At 41.6% G+C, this 19,047-nt stretch overlaps 1 protein-coding gene across 1 annotated transcript in view; it reads left to right on the plus strand.

Moving 5' to 3' along the window:
• Window positions 1-19,047, plus strand: part of FERMT1 (FERM domain containing kindlin 1) — a 219,813-nt gene that overhangs the window by 51,923 nt on the left and 148,843 nt on the right. The window contains exons 2-3 of the mRNA XM_069234152.1: window positions 9,814-9,987; window positions 17,939-18,172. Of these exons, the coding sequence (XP_069090253.1) occupies window positions 9,837-9,987; window positions 17,939-18,172 (385 nt within the window). The 5' untranslated portion in view covers window positions 9,814-9,836. The remainder of the gene's footprint in view (window positions 1-9,813; window positions 9,988-17,938; window positions 18,173-19,047) is intronic.

Genomic DNA, 19,047 nt, shown 5'->3' on the forward strand with positions numbered 1-19,047 from the left:
ACTCTCCACCTGCTCCAGAAGATCTTCAAGTGGATCCCCCATTAATGTGAGAAGAACAGTCACCCAGGCACTCGTCCGCAGTAAACTCGACTACGGCAACGCACTGTATGCCGGAATCAACAAGAAACTCCAAACAGGACTCCAGAGAATACAGAATGCTGTGGCCAGACTGATCCTGGACATCCCCCACCCCAGCCACATCTCCGCCCACCTGACAGACCTGACCTGACCTGGCTCCCCATCAACAAATGTATTGCTTTCAAACTCCTGGCACACGTGTACAAGGCCTTTAACAACCTCGGACCCCCCTACCTTAACCACTGAATCTCCTTCTACACACCCTCCAGGCAACTCAGCTCTGCTCAACTGGCCCTCGCCACCATACCCAGGATCTGGAATAACAAGGCTGGAGGAAGATCCTTCTCCTACCTTGCCGCGCAGACCTGGAACACGATGCCACTCCATTTCAGGCAGTCCCTCTCCCTGGCTCAGTTCAGGAAGGACCTCAAGACCTGGTTCTTCGACTGACCCGCATCCCCCATCTAGCGCATTGAGCCCCCTTGGGGATAGGCCAAGCTCTTTAAATGTCTGATTTGTTCATTCATTGAACAAAAAAGATCTTGGGTAAGGGTTTTTGGTGTGATAATCAGGGTCATCAAGCCAGTGCGAAATGTCCATCAATACATGTTTTTTGCAATGGGTGTGAAGAAAAGGAAACTCTTACAAATGTGGCAGAAGTAAGTTCACGAAAGATTAGAGCAGTGACATGAATTAAGTTTCAAAAGTAACTGTGTTTTAGATTGAAGAGCCCTGAAAAGATCACACAAGTAAAATAGTATAGATTCATGGGATAAAAATCAATTAAAATTTTTCTCATATAGATTTTGCATTATTTTATTACTTGCTTGAAATTAAAGGGAAGATATATAGCATTCAAAGTATGAGTTAAACAAGGCGACAGCTTAATAGGATGACTATACCAAAGGTTATTGGGTGTCACTTTAAATTAAAATGCCAATCCTCAGGTTCAAACCACAGAAGTTGAGAGCATTGGAGTAAGGATTGAGGAGAAATGTCTGCATGCATTTCAGAAAGAATTGGGTTGTCTCATTGGAAATAAACACAAGATAAAATTACAAAGAGATGCTGTACCATTGATTGTGAAGGTGAATCGTATTCCAGTTAGTGTAGCCAAGTGTTAGTTCAAAGTTAAAGCAATTGAATGAGATGGGAGTGACTGAGCCAGTGGATGCTACAGAATGGTTAGTACCCATGGTTGTTGCAAAGAAGGCCAGTAGTGAGATTCATCTTTGCATAGATTCAAGAGTATTGAATTGACATGACGTGGCTGAAAGATTTCCACTCACTCTTATTGGCGAAAGAGTCACCACACTAGCTGGGGTCAAGTATTTTGCAACACTCAATTTGACCTCGGCTTATTACCAGGTGAGGCTGAAAAAACATTCACACAATTTGACTGCATAGATCATTCCCATGGGTGCATTCAAATTTAAAAGAAGGCCATTTGGCTTAGTTTCTGCATCCTCTGTTTTTCAGGGAGTAATGAATATGCTACTGAAGGTAATCTCAGGTGTTCACTGGTATCAAGATGAGTAGTTGATTTTATCAGGAAACATGGTGAGCGGGTACAATTGGTGTTAGGCAAACATATGCAAACTTATGCAGGCTAGTGAAGCAAAATAACTATACATTTGGAGTGTGTGAGGAAACTTATTTGGGTCAGATAGGTAGATATAGTAGACACAAAGCTGGTTTGAATGAAAACCGTGCAATAAAGATTTGTTAGTTTCATTTTTAGGGGTAGTGGACCACAACATCAAGTTTATAAAGGGAAATGCAGACAAGTCTGCCACGTATGAGGAAATTGCTAGGGAATAAAGGTCAATTCCAGCAGAGTAGGATGTGTCCAAATGTTGGATTGAAATATAATTTGGAATGTGCTCCTTGTCTACAGGCATTTGTACTGGTAGAAGAAACAATTATTGTCATTGTTGCTAGTTAAAAAGGAATAAGTGTTCTTTTGTTACAAAAGAGGCAGAACACAGAGAGTCTGATTACATATACATCAAGATATTTGAGAGGATCCAAATATAACTATTCTGTGATAGAAATAGAGGTATTAGCAATTTATTGGGCATTGACGAAGTTCAGAAATCTTGTGTGGCAAACATCATTTAACATTTGTTTGGCTTACAAGCCGTTGAAGGATACATTCATGAAAAAGGGGTTGGATACTGTCTCCTCAAGAATGCCTCTAGGAGACGTTTTATCTGTTAGAATGAGGAGACCGGTTATCTGTTTTGCAAGAAATTAGTTAAATGGTAGAATTTATACCTTCTTGAAAAATTTCTCAGCAAGTTGTCACAATTAGTGTCTTGTGATGACAAATTGGAGGTTGCTGCAGGATTTGAGGAAAATGAAGTTAATGTTTTGGGAAGTGACATTGATTGCAGTGAATGAGGACAAGAAAAAAGTTGGAATTGGTGAAAGAGTCTGTACTTTCCATGGTAGTGGAGGTGGTTCACGCTGGAAGACTTATTTGTTTCAGTGGGACAAGGCTTATTCCTCCAGTGTATATCCATAAAAAAGTCTGGCTCTGGCTCACAAAAGTTACGTGTTATGTTATGTGTATTTTTAAGGTGCACTATTACCCATGTGGATATCCTGCCGCTGAGCAGGTGTGTGTGTGTGTGGCTAGCCCTGCCTATGGTAGGTTGGTAAATTGAAAAAAACAGGTCTATGGCTTCTTGAAGAGCTCAGGATAAGATGAGGAGGCTCTGACGTGGAGTGGGAAGCTGTTCCTTTCCTTAGGAGAATGCCCATCCTCCTGATCGGGGTCAATGTATGCATGGGATGTGTATGAGTCAGAGTCCTGTGGAGCAGAGGTGTCTAGGAGGTTGGTGGAATGAGATGTGGATGTTCAGGTAGATGGGGCATGAGTTGTGTAGTGACTTGATTGTGTATATAAAGAGTTTCGGTGAATATGTTAAGGTTCTAGAAGTGTCTTTTTGGTGTGGCTCCAAGTTTGGCTGACCACCAGTGGGAGTCCCATGGTTTGGTAGTTTGGACCTTGGTAGTTTTATCACTTTAAGCAGATAGCGTACATCGTTCCCCCCATTGCTCAATCATACCATCTAACCCAAGCCACCAGTGTTCTTTATGTACCTGTCTTGAGGTACCTGATATTCCAACATGGCCTTACTGATCACATTCAATGAACTTTTTTCTTTGATAAAAAAGGAGGAATTACTTTTCCCCCTTTGAGATTAACACAATTCTCAATACCTAATTCATGCCCTATTTTGTACAAACTCATAAATTCATCAGAAACAAATGGACCAGAAGCCGACCATTATAAATACTGCAATGTACTCCTGAACCCTCTACAATATTTCATCATTCCTGACCTCTTCAAACCACACCCCATTCTCATTACCTTCTACGTCACTGACATCAGAAAATGTGAAAGCATCTTCCTCACAGTTACAAACATCTTCCGTACTCAGAGATAATTTAGACATGTATTCTGCCTTCCCAGGAATGTGCTCAGTGCTGTACTGAAACACTTGTAACTAGCTAGGCTAGCCAGTCCTGCTGTCAATGTGCTATCCATCTCCCCATTGACAACTAGTTTGTAATCCATTCTTATGATGAATTTTGTCCCCCATAAGAACTTTCTGTAATGCTGCACTCCCCACACATAGGCTAAACGTTTTTTCTATGAAAGAATAGTGCTTCTCGGAATCCCTCAAAATTATTAAACCATAAGACACTATCCATTCATTTCTGCCATCAATTTGCAACAATACAGATCCTAAGCTGACATTGCTAGCATCAACAGCAGGGACAAATGGTTTTAAATATGATGCACTGCAAATTTTTTATTTTAGTATATGAAATGCTTCCAATTGCTTTTCCCCCAGACAAATGTTGCACGCAGGTGCGCTTCTGTGGTAAGAGGCTCTACTTTGGTAGCATAGTCTTGTATACATTTTGAATAGAACTCATTAAGACCAAAGGAATGCAACTAATTGTTCCTTTGTTCTGTGGTACAGTTCATATTTTGGAAAGAGGTCTGCGTAGTTTAGGGCAGCAGCGTCCCCGATTGTGGGTTCTACACAATCTGTAAGCTGTCAGCCTGACTTCTGGCTACCTCGCGGTGCCTCACACAAACCTAAATGGTGAAGGTGATTTGTGGCAACCTAAATATGACACTCTGACTCCTCAGGGAATTTGAGGTGAACAGATCATACCTCTTTTTCTCAATTACACAAAGACTACCACATACCAAGGCAAACGAGAAGATGCAGAATAAGTTTCAATATATTGATTGAAGCAATTGCATCCAATCATAAAAAGCATGGGCTGTGATAATTAGGCAGATAAAACATAACACAGTGATTGTTGTTACCATCAGAGTGAAAAAGATAAAACCCGCACCATTTTGGTATGATTCGAAAGATTCCTTCCTACACCCAAATGTCTAAAACCTGATGGCATAGAGGCGGTAACCCTGCTTGGTGTCTGTCCTGGTTTATCAGAAGGACCCCGACCCGATCCCTTACCGGAAAGGCGGGCAAGGTCTGTCTGCTGGCAATCTACCCAGTTGGCAGAGTGTCAGTGCCAGAATCAGTGAAGCTGTCAAGGGAATGGAGTACGTCACAGGACAGCCATGACTGTAACACCCTCTACCGTCCTTAGGCCTACCTGGCGTTTATATAACACGTGACAGTGTTCTAAGAACAAGCCTGACATGAAACTATGTCTAAAACTGAGGGTTGACTCCCTAGCTCCTGGAGTCGCAATACTGGTTAGAATATCATGTACCAAACAAGACAGCCTTGAGGAGGGCACAACGTGAAATCTGTGCAAAGGGCTGATAAAATGTGCAACACAAACAACTATCCCTTCTAAGAAAAGGCAGCTGATTTAAAATATAAAAACAATGAGCTAAAAGCTGGCTGTGTTAGAAAATATGAAATGAATAAAACATGCCTATGTGTATAAAGGCAGAGGCCTCAGGCCTAAAGCTAAAATAAGGGTTTTCAACCCAGATACTAAGGGAAACCCACAACACTGTATGGCAAAGACGCTTTCACTATGGATTCAACAGGGCGCATTTTCAGTTTTACTGCACTACTAAATATTGCCTGGCCTAAATATTCCACTTCTAAACTGAAAACCTTGGACTATTTGAGCGTAAGTCCCTTCTTTTGCAAGGCATTCAATACATTATACATTTTCTTGTCATGTGACTTGATGTCCTGTTCAAAAACTAAAATATCATCCCTGAAATGCGATCTCTTCAGGGATACCATCCAAGGTTTCTTTCATGAGCCTGTAGAACACAGAAGCCTCACGTACTAAGAAGACCAGACTGCATCCTGCAAGAGTGGAACATACCTTCAGGGGTAATAAAAGTATTCAGAAATTTAGAGTGCGCATTTAAAACTACTTTGTGACATATACTCACCAGGTCCAAAATAGAGAAAACATAAGGCCCAGCTAAAGTAGTCAGCATTTCATGTAGATATGGCAGTGGATGCGAGTCTACTTATCACACTGTTCAAAATATGGAGGGCTATACATAATCTTCATTCCCAAGAGCTCTGAAATTAAATAGTCACTGCTAAAACCCAAGCAGATGATTGTACCTTAAGGAAACATTGCCTACTCTATCTGACAGGGACCGCATTTTCTTTCAGAATTTTCCTGTGTTTGAATCAATTACATTCAACCAATTTGTCAACAAAAACAGTACTAAAATGGTTGTTTAAAAAAGACATAGAATCAACTTAGTCCAAAGGTTGAGCTACCTTGGGCCCGATTCACAAAGGTAAACTTAGACCAAAAGTCTACGTTTAGACCAAAAATTTTACTTTACTCCGAGTAAAGTTAGACTTTTGGTCTAAGTTTAGACCAAATGTCAAAACTTAAACCAAAAGTCTAACTTTACATTTTAGACTTTTGGTCTAAACTTAAACCAGAAGTCTAAACTTAGACCAAAAGTGTTACAAGTAAAGTTAGTCTTTAGGTCTAAACGTAGGCTTTTAATTTAAGTTTACCTTTGTGAATCAAGCCTGTTATCTTTTGTTGACCGGAGGATCAGCTTTGGGATCTAACTTAATATGCAGTTCCTCTTGATTGGGCCAACCTAATAATGGCTGTCCCTTATCAGAAACATAGACTTTCCCTCTACTGTGTCTGCCAGAGAATTGTAAATTGGACCAAAATTTCTGTGTTCAAAATCCACATGGACACTTAAGACCTTCGAGGTAAAACATATTCCTTGATGGCTACATTACCTTGCTCTTGAGAATAACATTTATAGCATTCTATAACCACATTTGTTTTTTTCCATAACACATCAACATTTGTTTTGAGGCATAGTCATACACATCTATATGGCCTGAACGCTCAAGAGGAGGAAGAGGCTTAATTTTACCCCAAAGCCATCTAAACAATGCTTCAACAAGGCTAATTTTCTTGCAGCTGAATATGAATCATCTCCAATACTTGACCATACGTAAGAAATACGGCTTCCTATATTTTCCCCTTCATAGGTGGTTCACCTGGAGAAGGCAAAAATAAAGGTGGTGAAACAATGCTAGGCATTATGAACTACTATGAGGAAAATGATGTAAAAAAAGAAACTAACACAAACCATGTAGTCACTGTAGTACTCTAGACAAATAAAGTACACACTGTTGTCCCAACAACGATAGCTAGACCATTCAAAACAAGTAGCTGTCTAATGCAAGAGTCACAGAAACAGTCCATAATTTGCTATGCTGCAAACAATATTTTTAACCTGCTGTGGAGGAGTATTTCTTGACTCAATCTTGTCCAGTACAATGTGGCAGAAAATAGAAGATGAATCACATGACCAGCACGATGTTCATGGAAATTGTTACATGATGCAGAAATAGTGTAAGGTGCCAACACTCTTTATTTAATACCACCAGGCTGCAAAAAAACTAGAAATATCCAATTTTGAACAAAATCTCTACATTTTACTTTAATGAATACAGTGTGCCAACAATGCAGTCAAGACCAAAGTGGTGTCAAGAACAATACACACTGAATAAAAGCAAATGGAGTATGATTTTAAATGGCCATTGAAAACGTTGTGGAGTGGGATTCTTAATAGCCGGTGGGGTTTGTGACACAGAGTTTCCCCTAAGTCTCAATATGGCCACCATTTATCACAGTTTTGGGGGTTAGGGTTTGGGGGCCACGAGCGGAGCTTTTTTCAAATCATGCAGATTTTTAACAGCTGGTGAAGCACACACTCATTCTGCACCAGCTGCTTGAAATTATCATCAGGCTGGCTCTCACTGAACTTGAGAGGTGGCAGCTTAACTCCCAAAATGGCAGTTTACGCTCCAGATTGCCCAGAAGTTATGGAGAAGAATAAAGTCTGCTGAGTAATCCTACTAAGTAAATACATTTTCCAGCTTCCGAGGTGTGGATGTACCTGTTCTCCGCAATCATTGTCAGAGTTCCATGGGACTCCATTGCAGTGTGGTTTCCAAATATCTTTTAACCCTAGGCACAAGGTCCAAGACAAACAGGTACACCCAACCAACCAGCTCCACAGAAGACACAGTTGTCCCATGAGCTGCTGTAGCATTTAACTCTATTTCCATTCATACCAACATTGGAATGTTTAGAGTCGCATGCACTGAAGACGGAGATTGCCACATAATCCAACACAAAACAAGTTTGATTTATCTGAGACCAAAGGAACTATGGAGAGAATAAACTAGATGGTAAAGAAAATAATCCAGTTAGCTGAAGCTAGTAATTTGGACTGGGAGAAAGTATTACAGGTCCTTATCGCAGCATACCACATATCTTCCCACTCATCCACAGGAAAATCACCTTTTGTCTTAGTCAGAAGAAGGGCTTCTTTCACTAAAGTGATTCCAGTGTGGATGGTGTGGAGCAAGGCAGTGAGATTCAACAGAGCAACTGAGTGGTGGGTGAAAGAAAAGGATTTGCAAATTAAGTATGAAATAGTTTGATAAGAACAAAACGGAGAAGGATACCGTGGTCAGTAATCACATTGTTTAAAAATGCTGTAGAGGCCAATGATAGGAGGATATGGAACAAGAGTTGGGTGGTAATTTTCATTCACCCTGATTCAGCTTCCATTCTGAAAGCGTATGGTTCCATGGTTCACGGACGTAATGTTAAAATGTTTGTTTGGTATAAAGAGAAGCTGTTAAGAGTAGGAGAATTAGCCAGATGCTCAGAAGACCAGGTGATTTGCATCATTACTTTAGCTCATGCGTTTTTGACATAAAATGCTTTCCTTTTTTATATCTTCCATTTCTTCATAAAGGATATTTGCAAATCATGTACTTTAGTTTCATCAAGGATGGAATGTAATGATGTACACAGGGCCGGCTTAAGCGCTGGTGACGCCATGGGCGACAGTCTTTTTGGCACCCCTCCACCCCATGACCAACTCCTCGGATTCCTTCACTACCACCCAGCAAATGCGCCCCTTGTCTCTTTATAGCCCCCCTTTCACATACATCATTTGTTTTAAAAGTGGTTGTAAAGGCTGGCTTTACTAATCCACTCAACTCTCCATATAAAATAAGGTTCTGTTCTTTGCAGCAGGCATATTAATCATTTATGGCAAGTCAAAGCTGTCCCTGGACAAAACTCCCATCTCTCTCCCTAGCAGGAACATTAATCACAAGAGGTATTCTGACATTTTAGTTGCTTCCTGGAGGCTGGACGCACAAGAAACTTTTCAGGAGGTGCTTTTAAATCCCAAGTTTCTAAGTTATTGCTAAACACAGCGCCCCCCAATCCAGATCAGCACGTGGAGTGGCTGTACCGCTCGCACCGCCCTAAAGCCACTCCTGGATGTAGACATTTTGTGATTTTCATTTTCAAGCTGAGTGTTCTGTTTATGTTATTTTCTGGCTAATGTTGTGTTATGTGTGTAATAATTAATAAAGTGAGAGTGAGACGTGAGATGTTCCTGATTACCATGTTCATTTATGTACCCTGCCCCTCAGTTCTGTTATAGAACATATTGATGCTGGGATAGAAGGTTTAGGTTCAAGCAGGACGGCAGTTGGATTTGGAACCTGACTGACTGAGGTTCTGACATAAAGGGCCAGATGTACCAAAGGGTTTTATCCATTCTGTGTCTATGGGAAAATGTGTTCGTACATATGGGCCAAAGTGATGAAAGTGTTGCTGCAACTAACTACTTTTTGTGGATATCATTTATGGGCTGTAGGAGAGCATAACTGGTGGCTATCTGCCCAAATCATGGTCGTATACACGTTATTGATAATTGTAGGTAATATAGAAAAATGCATGGCCCCCAACTACTGCTGATGTGTTCTACTGTATGACTACTTGAAACAGAACCTCTTCTAATCATTGTCGCTGGGTCACACCCAAGCCCCTTTGTGACACTTAAGTTTAGTCCTCTCCTGAATTTCAGCACTCAAATGTCACCTTTGAGAATTAGAAAGGCAAGTGATTTCTGTTCCACATTGCTGTAAAATGCCTGTTTTCATTATATTTAGAAATATTATCTTGGATGTGTATTTGTGTTTATCAATAATATCCTTTCTAATGACAAAAAAATTAAACCTACTCGGCTTGAAAGGGCATAGCTTGTAATATGCTTCAAAAATGAAAAATTCCAGTATTATTTATTTTAGGCGCTCTGCTGATTGCTATCTCCAAACTTTAATATAGTTGTTTGATCATTCTTCATATGTTTTCTAATACTGGGGTATATTTTTTCCTCTCTAGGCCTAAAAGACAATAGCTTCAATATGAGTGTTGTCGCTGATCACGGATCCACCTCTTGGGAACTAAGCATTTCTGTTGATCACCAGTATGAAGCAGAGGAAAAGGAATTCTCCATTCGAGTGTCCGGGGATCTTCATGTTGGAGGTGTAATGCTTAAACTAGTGGAGCAAATAAGTAAGTTTACTGATGTTGATAGTGCTATAACATTTTGAAATTAGTGAAAGTAAATCTGTTCAGTTTGCTATTATGCAACAGAGTGCAATGCACAATTCAATCATAGTTACTCATCAGGCTAGGTCTAACATTGTGAATTTCAACTGCTGTATACAATTTTAAGCTGGGGCATTTCATTTGAGGCTGTTCTGGTGCAATATTCCAATCTCCCCTTAAGCCACACGTTTCCCACTTCTGTAAAAAACTGTGTTTTACTAAAGATTGCATATATTTAAAGGTCACTGCTTAAAATGTCCCCTCGTGATCTTATTGGCCACCCAGGCTAGCTTAAAAGATTGTTTTTAAAAGAACGCGTTGATCTACTCTAATACCCCTTCGGCCATTGCAACCTCCCATGGATGTTTTCAGGTTTTTAGGTCCCTGATATGAGATGACTATCTCTGCCATTCCTGATGATTCTGTTTCGTGCAGCACTGTTTGGTCCTACTTTAATTAGTTCCTCTCCTGACATCCTGTTTTATAGGAAGAGGTTGCCACAATGTTACAAGTGTAGCGGGAGTATGAGAAAGTCAGTGAACCGTGTTCCTGACCACGAATTTTCTAATACATTTCATTGTGAGGAACAGAAGCTGGATGAGGTTGTACCTTCCTTCAGTATCCACTAGAAGGAAAAGGGATATGGGGCAATTTAATTGTTGAAAATAGTTTTCATGACGTCACCACCAACTAAGATCCTGGTCTGAAGTATCATATTAACATATCTATGAATTATGAATTCATTTCCTTTCATAAAACATAACTTTCATAAAACAGAAAATTGTCGAACCCTCTTTAATCTTATCCGTCATTCAGTTAGTTTCATCAGACATTGTGCATTTTTTCTAACTGTGTCACTGCTTTGTTGTGTGATTCACATTGCCCTACCGTTTAAAATCATGACATGACATATTAGAATGTCCCGTAGTCAGTTGAAATATTGAATGTGTTCATCATTCGTGTATATGTTAAATAAAGCGGAAAATATAATGCATTTTTCACTGTATATGGTCTCTCATTCCCCTGGCACTTCCACAAAACATCACTAGAATAGATGCTTTCATATCTTTCCCTCGCAAATTACTGATAGTGCTGCTACTTTGGTCATTGTTACCGAGCTCTGGAGGGCAAAGCAATGCTAAAGATTTTTTCTGTATTCCCTGTCAGTGCTGCACAAGTTATTGCATTTTCACATACTCTCAGGTTTTACTTTTTATCTCAAGCCTCGACGATCATGAATGCGCTCATGTTTGCAGTTTTTTACTGCATGGTGGGGGTGAATTTGATTTGCCAATCTCTGTCTTAAAATTTGAAGTTGTTAATGTGGCCCTGATGTAAGTCTCTGCATACTATCAGGATTCTGGAAGATTTGTAACAAATCACATGACGATGATTTTCTCCTTACGGTTTATTACGTTGTTTAAAGTTATTAAACTTATTAGAGCTACCATTGATGGTTGGGAATTCTTCTATAAATCACTGCACACGTTTCCTAAACAACCTTCCCTCTGAAAGAAGCCCTTTACTGTGATCCTCTTACGTGACAGATTATTTTTGACACATACCCCCACTCTTCTAGCAGAGCACTTGCACCATTAGTGCTCTTGAAGGGAGGCATTTGAGATGCTTTTGTAATACACCGTAACTGAGTATAGTCTGAAATTACCACAATGTCATTTTTCTTTGGTTTGCGCTGTGGATTTCATATTCAAATGAGATTCACGATGAATAAAAAAATACCCCATGAGGAGATGAGAAGTCTCATGCGTTAGTTATCCTTTCCTATCAAACGACCTTATGCCACTTGTTGTAGAGGGTAGAATCTATGTAGAATGTGCTTCTGGCACCATGTTTTGCGCTGGCCAATGACTGGTCGAAGATATTTTTGTATTGATTCCTTTTTGTATACCATCTGCACACAGATGGAGATAATATCACTTCATTCTGAGATGGCCATAAAATAATAGTATTTATTTCTGGAGGTTTTACTGTGGCATTCCTGTTCACATTGAAAGACTTGTGCTCCGATTATGAGTGGGCCAGATGTAGGTGCAGGGCTAGCATTTGCCCAGAAAGAAGATTTCCAGAAAGTATCCCTGCACATAAAACTGAGTATTAACGTTATTTTCCCCTTGAATGGGAAAAAAATGTGAATCCGGAACTACCAGGCTTAAATCCAAATTCAGAGTCCCCATTACAAATCTGCTCCCTCAGCAGGTGATAAGTAGGATAAATAGGCCTGTGAGAGGTGAGGCGTGGAGAGGGCTTCAGGAGCAGATTTAGCTGTGAGCTGCCAGTGGAGCATTGCGTGTTCCACTCTGTGCCTCCGAAAGAATCAGACAAGGAGCCTGGCTATGTTTGCAGCCATATCTGCATATGAATGTGTTAGCTAGGTTTCCTAGCTGGTAAAATCGAGTGCAGTGTATCCTCACCCAGAGGATCCAGATGCGCTAACACAAAGTCTCCTTTGATAGGGCAGAGTGTTATCCCACCCAGAAACACTGCTTCGTCCAGCACATAATCAGGCCCTTTGTGCTCTATATTGCATCGTTTGTGAAGTCACGTCTGTCTCTAGGTTGTACTGGTGGAATGGGGGGCCGCCTGTAAAACTGCAAGGAGCCAGCACAGAATTGTGGAGTCGTAAGTGCGTAATAAGATTCGGAGTTTTGAAATAAGTTAAATGGCTGGTAGATAAGATAGAGCCCTTGTAGGCCTGCAGGCTTCTATATGAATGTTTTATTATAGCACTTTTACCAACTAATTAGCCTCACATCTGCTAAATCCTTTTACAAGGAGTGTTGTGAGGGCACAAGTTCCCAGTCCATTTCCCAGCACACACCTCATTCCATAACTGCATCCATGTCTTTGGGGCTGGATAACTAGAGAGCCATTTCACAAATGCATTTATGAGTATGTTAAGCAGGCACAGGCTAGCCCTATCAGACTCCTGGCATTACCCTTATAAGCTGGAAGGGTGATGGCTAGTTTTTGCATGGACTGAGACTTCTTTGGTGTGTGGGTGAGTGTGACCTCTGTTGTGATTACTAGCGAGCCTCTACTCTCCTTCCAGCCCCCAGGATCATGTTGGTTTGTTGCTGCTGGTATAGTGAGGCCTGGGGACTTGACTTGCCTGGCTGACTAGCTTGTCTGAGTAGTGATGAAGCCCCTGCACCAGACAGCCTACAAAGGGGAAGTGGGGGTGTCGAGAAGTCTTCAACAAAGGGCACCACTCAGCCTCTGCTCTCCACCGGAAGGTAGGTCTGCTCACTGCTTTTTGAAGAGTCAGGGCCTTTATTATGCCACCGGTTCTGTTGCATCTGTGCAGAGGCAGCTATCTGTGGCACATTTAGTAAGCCCCACCTATACCTGGCTGTGGGGAATGGGGGTCTTCCTGCACCCCAAGCCGGATGCGACCCCCCTCTAATGAGATTAGGAGAGGGAGTGGAATTGGAAAGTTAGCCACCCCTGTGGGTGGGCTTAGCCAGACCTGAACCTCGAGGAGCGACTTTCTCTATCTTGAATTTTTGAGAAACCGTGCTTTCTGGGTTGAAATGTGTCATACTTCGCAGGAAGTGGTCATCAAAGAAGGTGGTACCCTGCACCCCTGTGGTCTGGGATGTTCCCTTGCTTGCCAGCCCAGAAACCTGGATAAAAGTGAAAGAGCTGCCCAGCAACTCTGATCCCTGCTAGAAGAAATCAGAAGAAGAAGAACAGGGGTTCAACAGGGCAGATCTGCACCAAGAAGCTTTGCAGTCTGAAGGGCTACATCTGCTGCACACTCTGGGCTTCACCACTAAATGGACTTTGCCTTGCTTCTAAAGATCCAGGAGTGGACTCCCTGTAAGCAACGGGTACAAAGGAGCTAACAAGAGTCCCCTGCATCAAGTCCTGCAAGAAAAGCCCATCTGACCTGCGTGCAGTGGACCTGTAAGGATTTGCCCAGGTGCATTGTGGGAATTGTAGTCCCAACTCCCAAGGAGCAACTTAGAGCTTTTGGAACTTTCGATTCAGTTTGTGGATACTTCAAGCCCCCTAAAAGCCCTTCTGGAAGAAGATCCAGAACTTTGGAGAGGTTTGGAGTATTTATGAATAAAAGCTGACTGACCTGGCATGGAGGGCCAAGCCAGTGACATTGAATGGTGACCTGACCTGAAATTACAAGTTTGCCCAGCTGAAGCTCTGGAGGTTTTTGACGAGACTTCCAGGAGTTGACCAAGGCATTGCAGTGAGCCAAGCCGCCATTGTCGACCCGCAAGCCGGTCTGAGGTGGAGACCATCTCGATGTCAAGAGAAAAAGCTCAGAAAAAAAGACTTAGTCCGAAGATAACATTTTGACTGAAGCCTACCACTCGCTGTATCCGTTTTGAGCTTTGTCGTGGTTGGACTTGGACTTTGACTTTGTCCTGGTCAGGTGTGAACAGAGGGCCTGGTCGACCCTTTTTGCTTTTAAGAACTAGAAAGTACTTTTTTTAAAAATGTAATCTTTAGATATTCATATCTCTGGTTGCCTACATTGGATGTTTTTCATTTTGATGTCATTTTAAAGATGAAAATATGTCCTATTGTTATGAATTGGTGCTGGATTTTTTTATAGTTTGTTGTGTCTCTCTTATCTACTGTTTTGTTGATATTAAATGCTTTACACAACTGTCTCCTAAGTTAAGTCTAAATAGCTTGTGGGCCAAGCTACCAGGAGTTGAGCAGTGATTAATTTTTTGAGAGCTTGACTGGACCTTAGTTGTGATTGTGACCTTATTACTATGTGTAGGTACCTGCCTGCCCTTACTAACAAACCACATTCCGAAAGTAAAGTAACTGAATGGCGGCATGAGCATCCATGCTCCATTTTACTGACCAGATCACATAACCTGGTGAGGAAGATGCCAAATCTGTATGTTTGTGTCTGTGAGATGGCCCATGCAGAAGAGGCCGCTTGACTAAGATGTCCCCTTGGAAATTACAACCTCCCCTAAAAAAAATTAACAAAAACCTTAGTCCATTAGGCAACAAACTAAAAATATGCCACGACTTAACTGCAATATCCTATAGATCAGAAAAGGGTGCTGATAGACCAAACTTAGGGCCAGATATAGATTTTGGTGGACAGGTTGCTCTGTCACAAACATGACGGATATCCCACCTGCCATATTACGATTCCATTGGAAATAATGGAATCTTTAAACAGCAGGCAGGATATCTGTCACATTTGTGATGGAGTAGTTCCCTCCGCCAAACTCTAAATCAGGCTCTAAGTTCTTGATAAATTGCATTTGCCACTGTTGCATGAGAATATTGATCTGCTATTTTGCTTTGTGAAGTCGAGGTGCTCCTTTCCCTTTCATGTTTATACATCTGTGAGGCAGACTGAAATCCTGGCCAAGTATCAAACCACCTTGGTCACTTACTCTAGGTGACATTTTCTTCTTGTAGAGAGGGTTATATGGTGGGAAATGATACTGGTAGTCACATTTCAGTGGCTGAAGACAGTAGCACATTCAAATCCATCCTAAGATGCAGCCACCAAATGATCCAGACCATCAAATGCACTGCTCTGGCAGATCGCATCGATGGCAGCATCTCACCAACCATCTCCCTATCTTAACCAAAGAACCAATGCTGACTACTTGGCCAGTTATCACCCCCAGACGCAGCTGCCTCCACCATCACATCTATCCTCTCAGATGCCCCATCAGACTCCTCCACACAACATTGTAATCCAAGGGCACATGCTAAGATGGATCTGCTTCTTCCTAACTGGAAGAACTCAAGGCCTGATTTAGATCTTGACAGAGAGGAATACTCTGTCAAAAATGTGACGGATATCGTGGCCGCCGTATTACGATCACTTTATTTGCTATAGAGATCATAATACGGTGGACAGGATATCCGTCACGTTTGTGATGGTGTATTCCATCAGCCAAGATGTAACTCAGGCCCTCAGTCATTCAGGCTAATGCCATACACTTCGGATGACCGCGACCTCATCTACAGAGTTCCACAGGGATCCTCCCTCAACCTGACCCTCTGCAGCGCATATATTATCCCTTTAGCCAACATCATCTGTCCCACAACATCAACTTACTCTCCTATGTCGACAACACACAACTCATTCTCTCCCTTATGGACAAGACAACCAGTACATGGTTCAAGTTCAATGCCTGCATAACTGAAATCTCCCACTGGAAAACGACCAACTGTCTAAAATTAAACATCAACCAGACCAAAACTGTGATCTGTGGGATGGGCACATCCCTCTGGGACTCCACCTTGTGGCCAACAGAGTTAAAACTGACACCCACCCCCACTACTCATGCTAAGAGTCCCTGAATCATCATTATCATCATCAACAGCAAACTGGACATGATCACCCAAGTCAATGAAGTCTCCACCTTATGATTACACTCACTGAAGATGCTGAGGTTGATTTTCAGGTGGCTCGCAATCAGCACCCAGAAAACTGTCACACACATCTTGCTAAAAACTAGCTGGACTATGGGAACACTCTCTATGCCTGCATCAATAAAAAACTTACCAGAAGGCTGCAGACCCTTCAGGACTAGGCGTCCAGAATCACTCTCAACCTCCCACACACTGTATTGGTATCACACCCTCCTGGAGGAGCTCCACTGCCTCCCCATTCACAAATTAGCACAAGTCAAACTCCTCACAGTTGCTTTCAAGGCACTGCAAAGCACTGGCCCAACAAACCTCAACAATCTCATCTGCTCTCACAAACCTTCCTCACGCCTCTGCTTGTCCGAACTCCTACTTGCATAAATCCCTCACACACAGTTGGCCATTTCTGGTGGTCAAGGCTTCTCCTAATCACTCCTATGGCGTGGAATGACCTGCAGCTACATACAGACTCCTCCTAACTTCTTGAATTCCACAAGAAGCTGAAGACCTGGCTTTTTCACGTAGTCCCAATAGGCCCTAGTTGTGACTAGACTTACATCTGCTCAGCACCAGAATAACCTCCTGGCTGATAGTGTGCTCTACAAATATGCATAACATATATACCATAGCTCACTGCTACATCAATCTTGGTACTGACATGCACTTCATTTTAGGCAAATATGCATTTGATCAGTCAAAATGCAATCACATGGTGTAAGAGAGCCAGTTGCTGATGGGCCAAGTGGTTGCCTCACGCTGTATGTTGTGGTGGGTAGAAGCAAGATGTGACTTATACACGCATGGATGAAGAGCGCTAACCCAAAGCCCTGCAGTGTATGTATAGAGTTTCAGGGTTTTTTTTATTAATGATTTTTTTCCATCACCTAAGGACCATTTTTGAACAAAAACTGCACCATGTGAGCCTCTGCTAGCCAAGTTATTCTTCATTCATTGTATATGTTCTTGATAAAAACAACATGCGAGCATAGAACCAGGCTTGATTCTAGTCATGCACGCACACTGCGTTGATGTTTTTCTCACCGAGGGTTTTACCTCTAGGTCATTGTATTGTTTATGATGTATTATTATTTTCTAAAAATGACTAGTGCCCAAGATCTTTCTGACCAGAGAACACAAGAAATGAACGTCTCTGTGTCTTTTGTGATTCACCTTCATCGTGCTCTTCGGGACACACCACAGTTTACAATAGCACTTGCCTTTTCTGTACTGCCAGGAAACACCAACACCAGTCACCGTTCATTAACGTCAGTGGTAGTCGATCTTCCGTTGGTAGTGACCATCTTGGTGGTATATTCAGATGTATTGTTTGACATTCATGGTAAAATTTGGGCTTCACGCAGAGGACAGGAATGTAAACAGTTACAAGTCTTTGAGCAACTTTCTAAATCCTGAATGACAAATCGTGTATATTGCTGATTTCCAAGAAGGTTTCATAGGAAAGAAACAAGAGGTTGCTGCTTGCAGGATTGTAAAAGATGGTGTTTTCTTTGCCTTACAGGTATGTCGAGGGACTGGTCTGACTATGCGCTCTGGTGGGAAAAAAGAAAATGCTGGCTTTTGAAAACTCATTGGACCCTAGACAAATATGGCGTTCAGGCCGACGCTAAACTTATTTTTACTCCACAGCATAAACTTTTGCGACTACGTTTGCCGAACATGAAAACAGTGAGACTGAAAGTCAGTTTCTCAGCAGTGGTTTTCAAAGCTGTTGCTGAAATCTGCAGGACTATAAGTAAGTCAAAAGATCGAGCTAGCCCATTCCAGTCATATCCGGAAATGCTATTACAATAATGTGCAGATTACTTGAATGTCGTCATAATGTGTCACTTGCTTGTGATGCTTGATTGCAAGGAGGCAATTTACATATACTTTTCAGCACTTAAGCACATTTGTCTAACACTGAAGTCTCAGAATCGGGATTTGCGGACTTCTGTGCCTGCTTTTGAGACAAAAGGTGCTCGTGGACAGCGAACTGTGGCATCCTGCCTTCATTTTGTGATCTTGGGCTGAGCAATTAATGCCCTCTCACCCTTTGCCTTTTTGCTATAACCAACTATAGTTTGTGTACTACTGCAAATCATGACCTTCATTTCTTTATTACTAAAACATGACACACATAAACTTAAGAAGACCAATCAAAATACATCCAACTTTTTGTATCCAGTCTCAGACCTTCCCTAGCACATTGAAATTGTATCATCATGTGGATTAAGGCTTCAACTCGTAGAATGCACTCCTTTGTTAATCAAAAGCCCAGAACATTATTGTTCCTGAATTTAAAGTCATTGCGGGTTTTCAAATATGGAAATTAGAGTTGTTTTACTGTGTCAAACGTACGCAGTGTTTACTGTAACCTACTTTCATGTTTATTTGAAACTACTTCTCAAGTTCTGGATAACTATTTTACAGTAGCAGCTGTCCATATATTTATTTTACTTGCACGTAATTGTTTCTAAGCAGTTAAGTTAATCAGTAACCCCGAGTAAATGCACGCTCTGGATCAAGGGCATATTACCAGCAACCAGTCATTCACTAATGTGTGTCATACAGATACCGCAAAATATGCCTGAGTGAAAGTGTATTTTACACCAACATATTTTTTTTACC

Source organism: Pleurodeles waltl, chromosome 5, assembly GCF_031143425.1.
Source record: "Pleurodeles waltl isolate 20211129_DDA chromosome 5, aPleWal1.hap1.20221129, whole genome shotgun sequence".
In the NCBI taxonomy this organism is placed as follows: Eukaryota; Metazoa; Chordata; class Amphibia; order Caudata; family Salamandridae; genus Pleurodeles; species Pleurodeles waltl.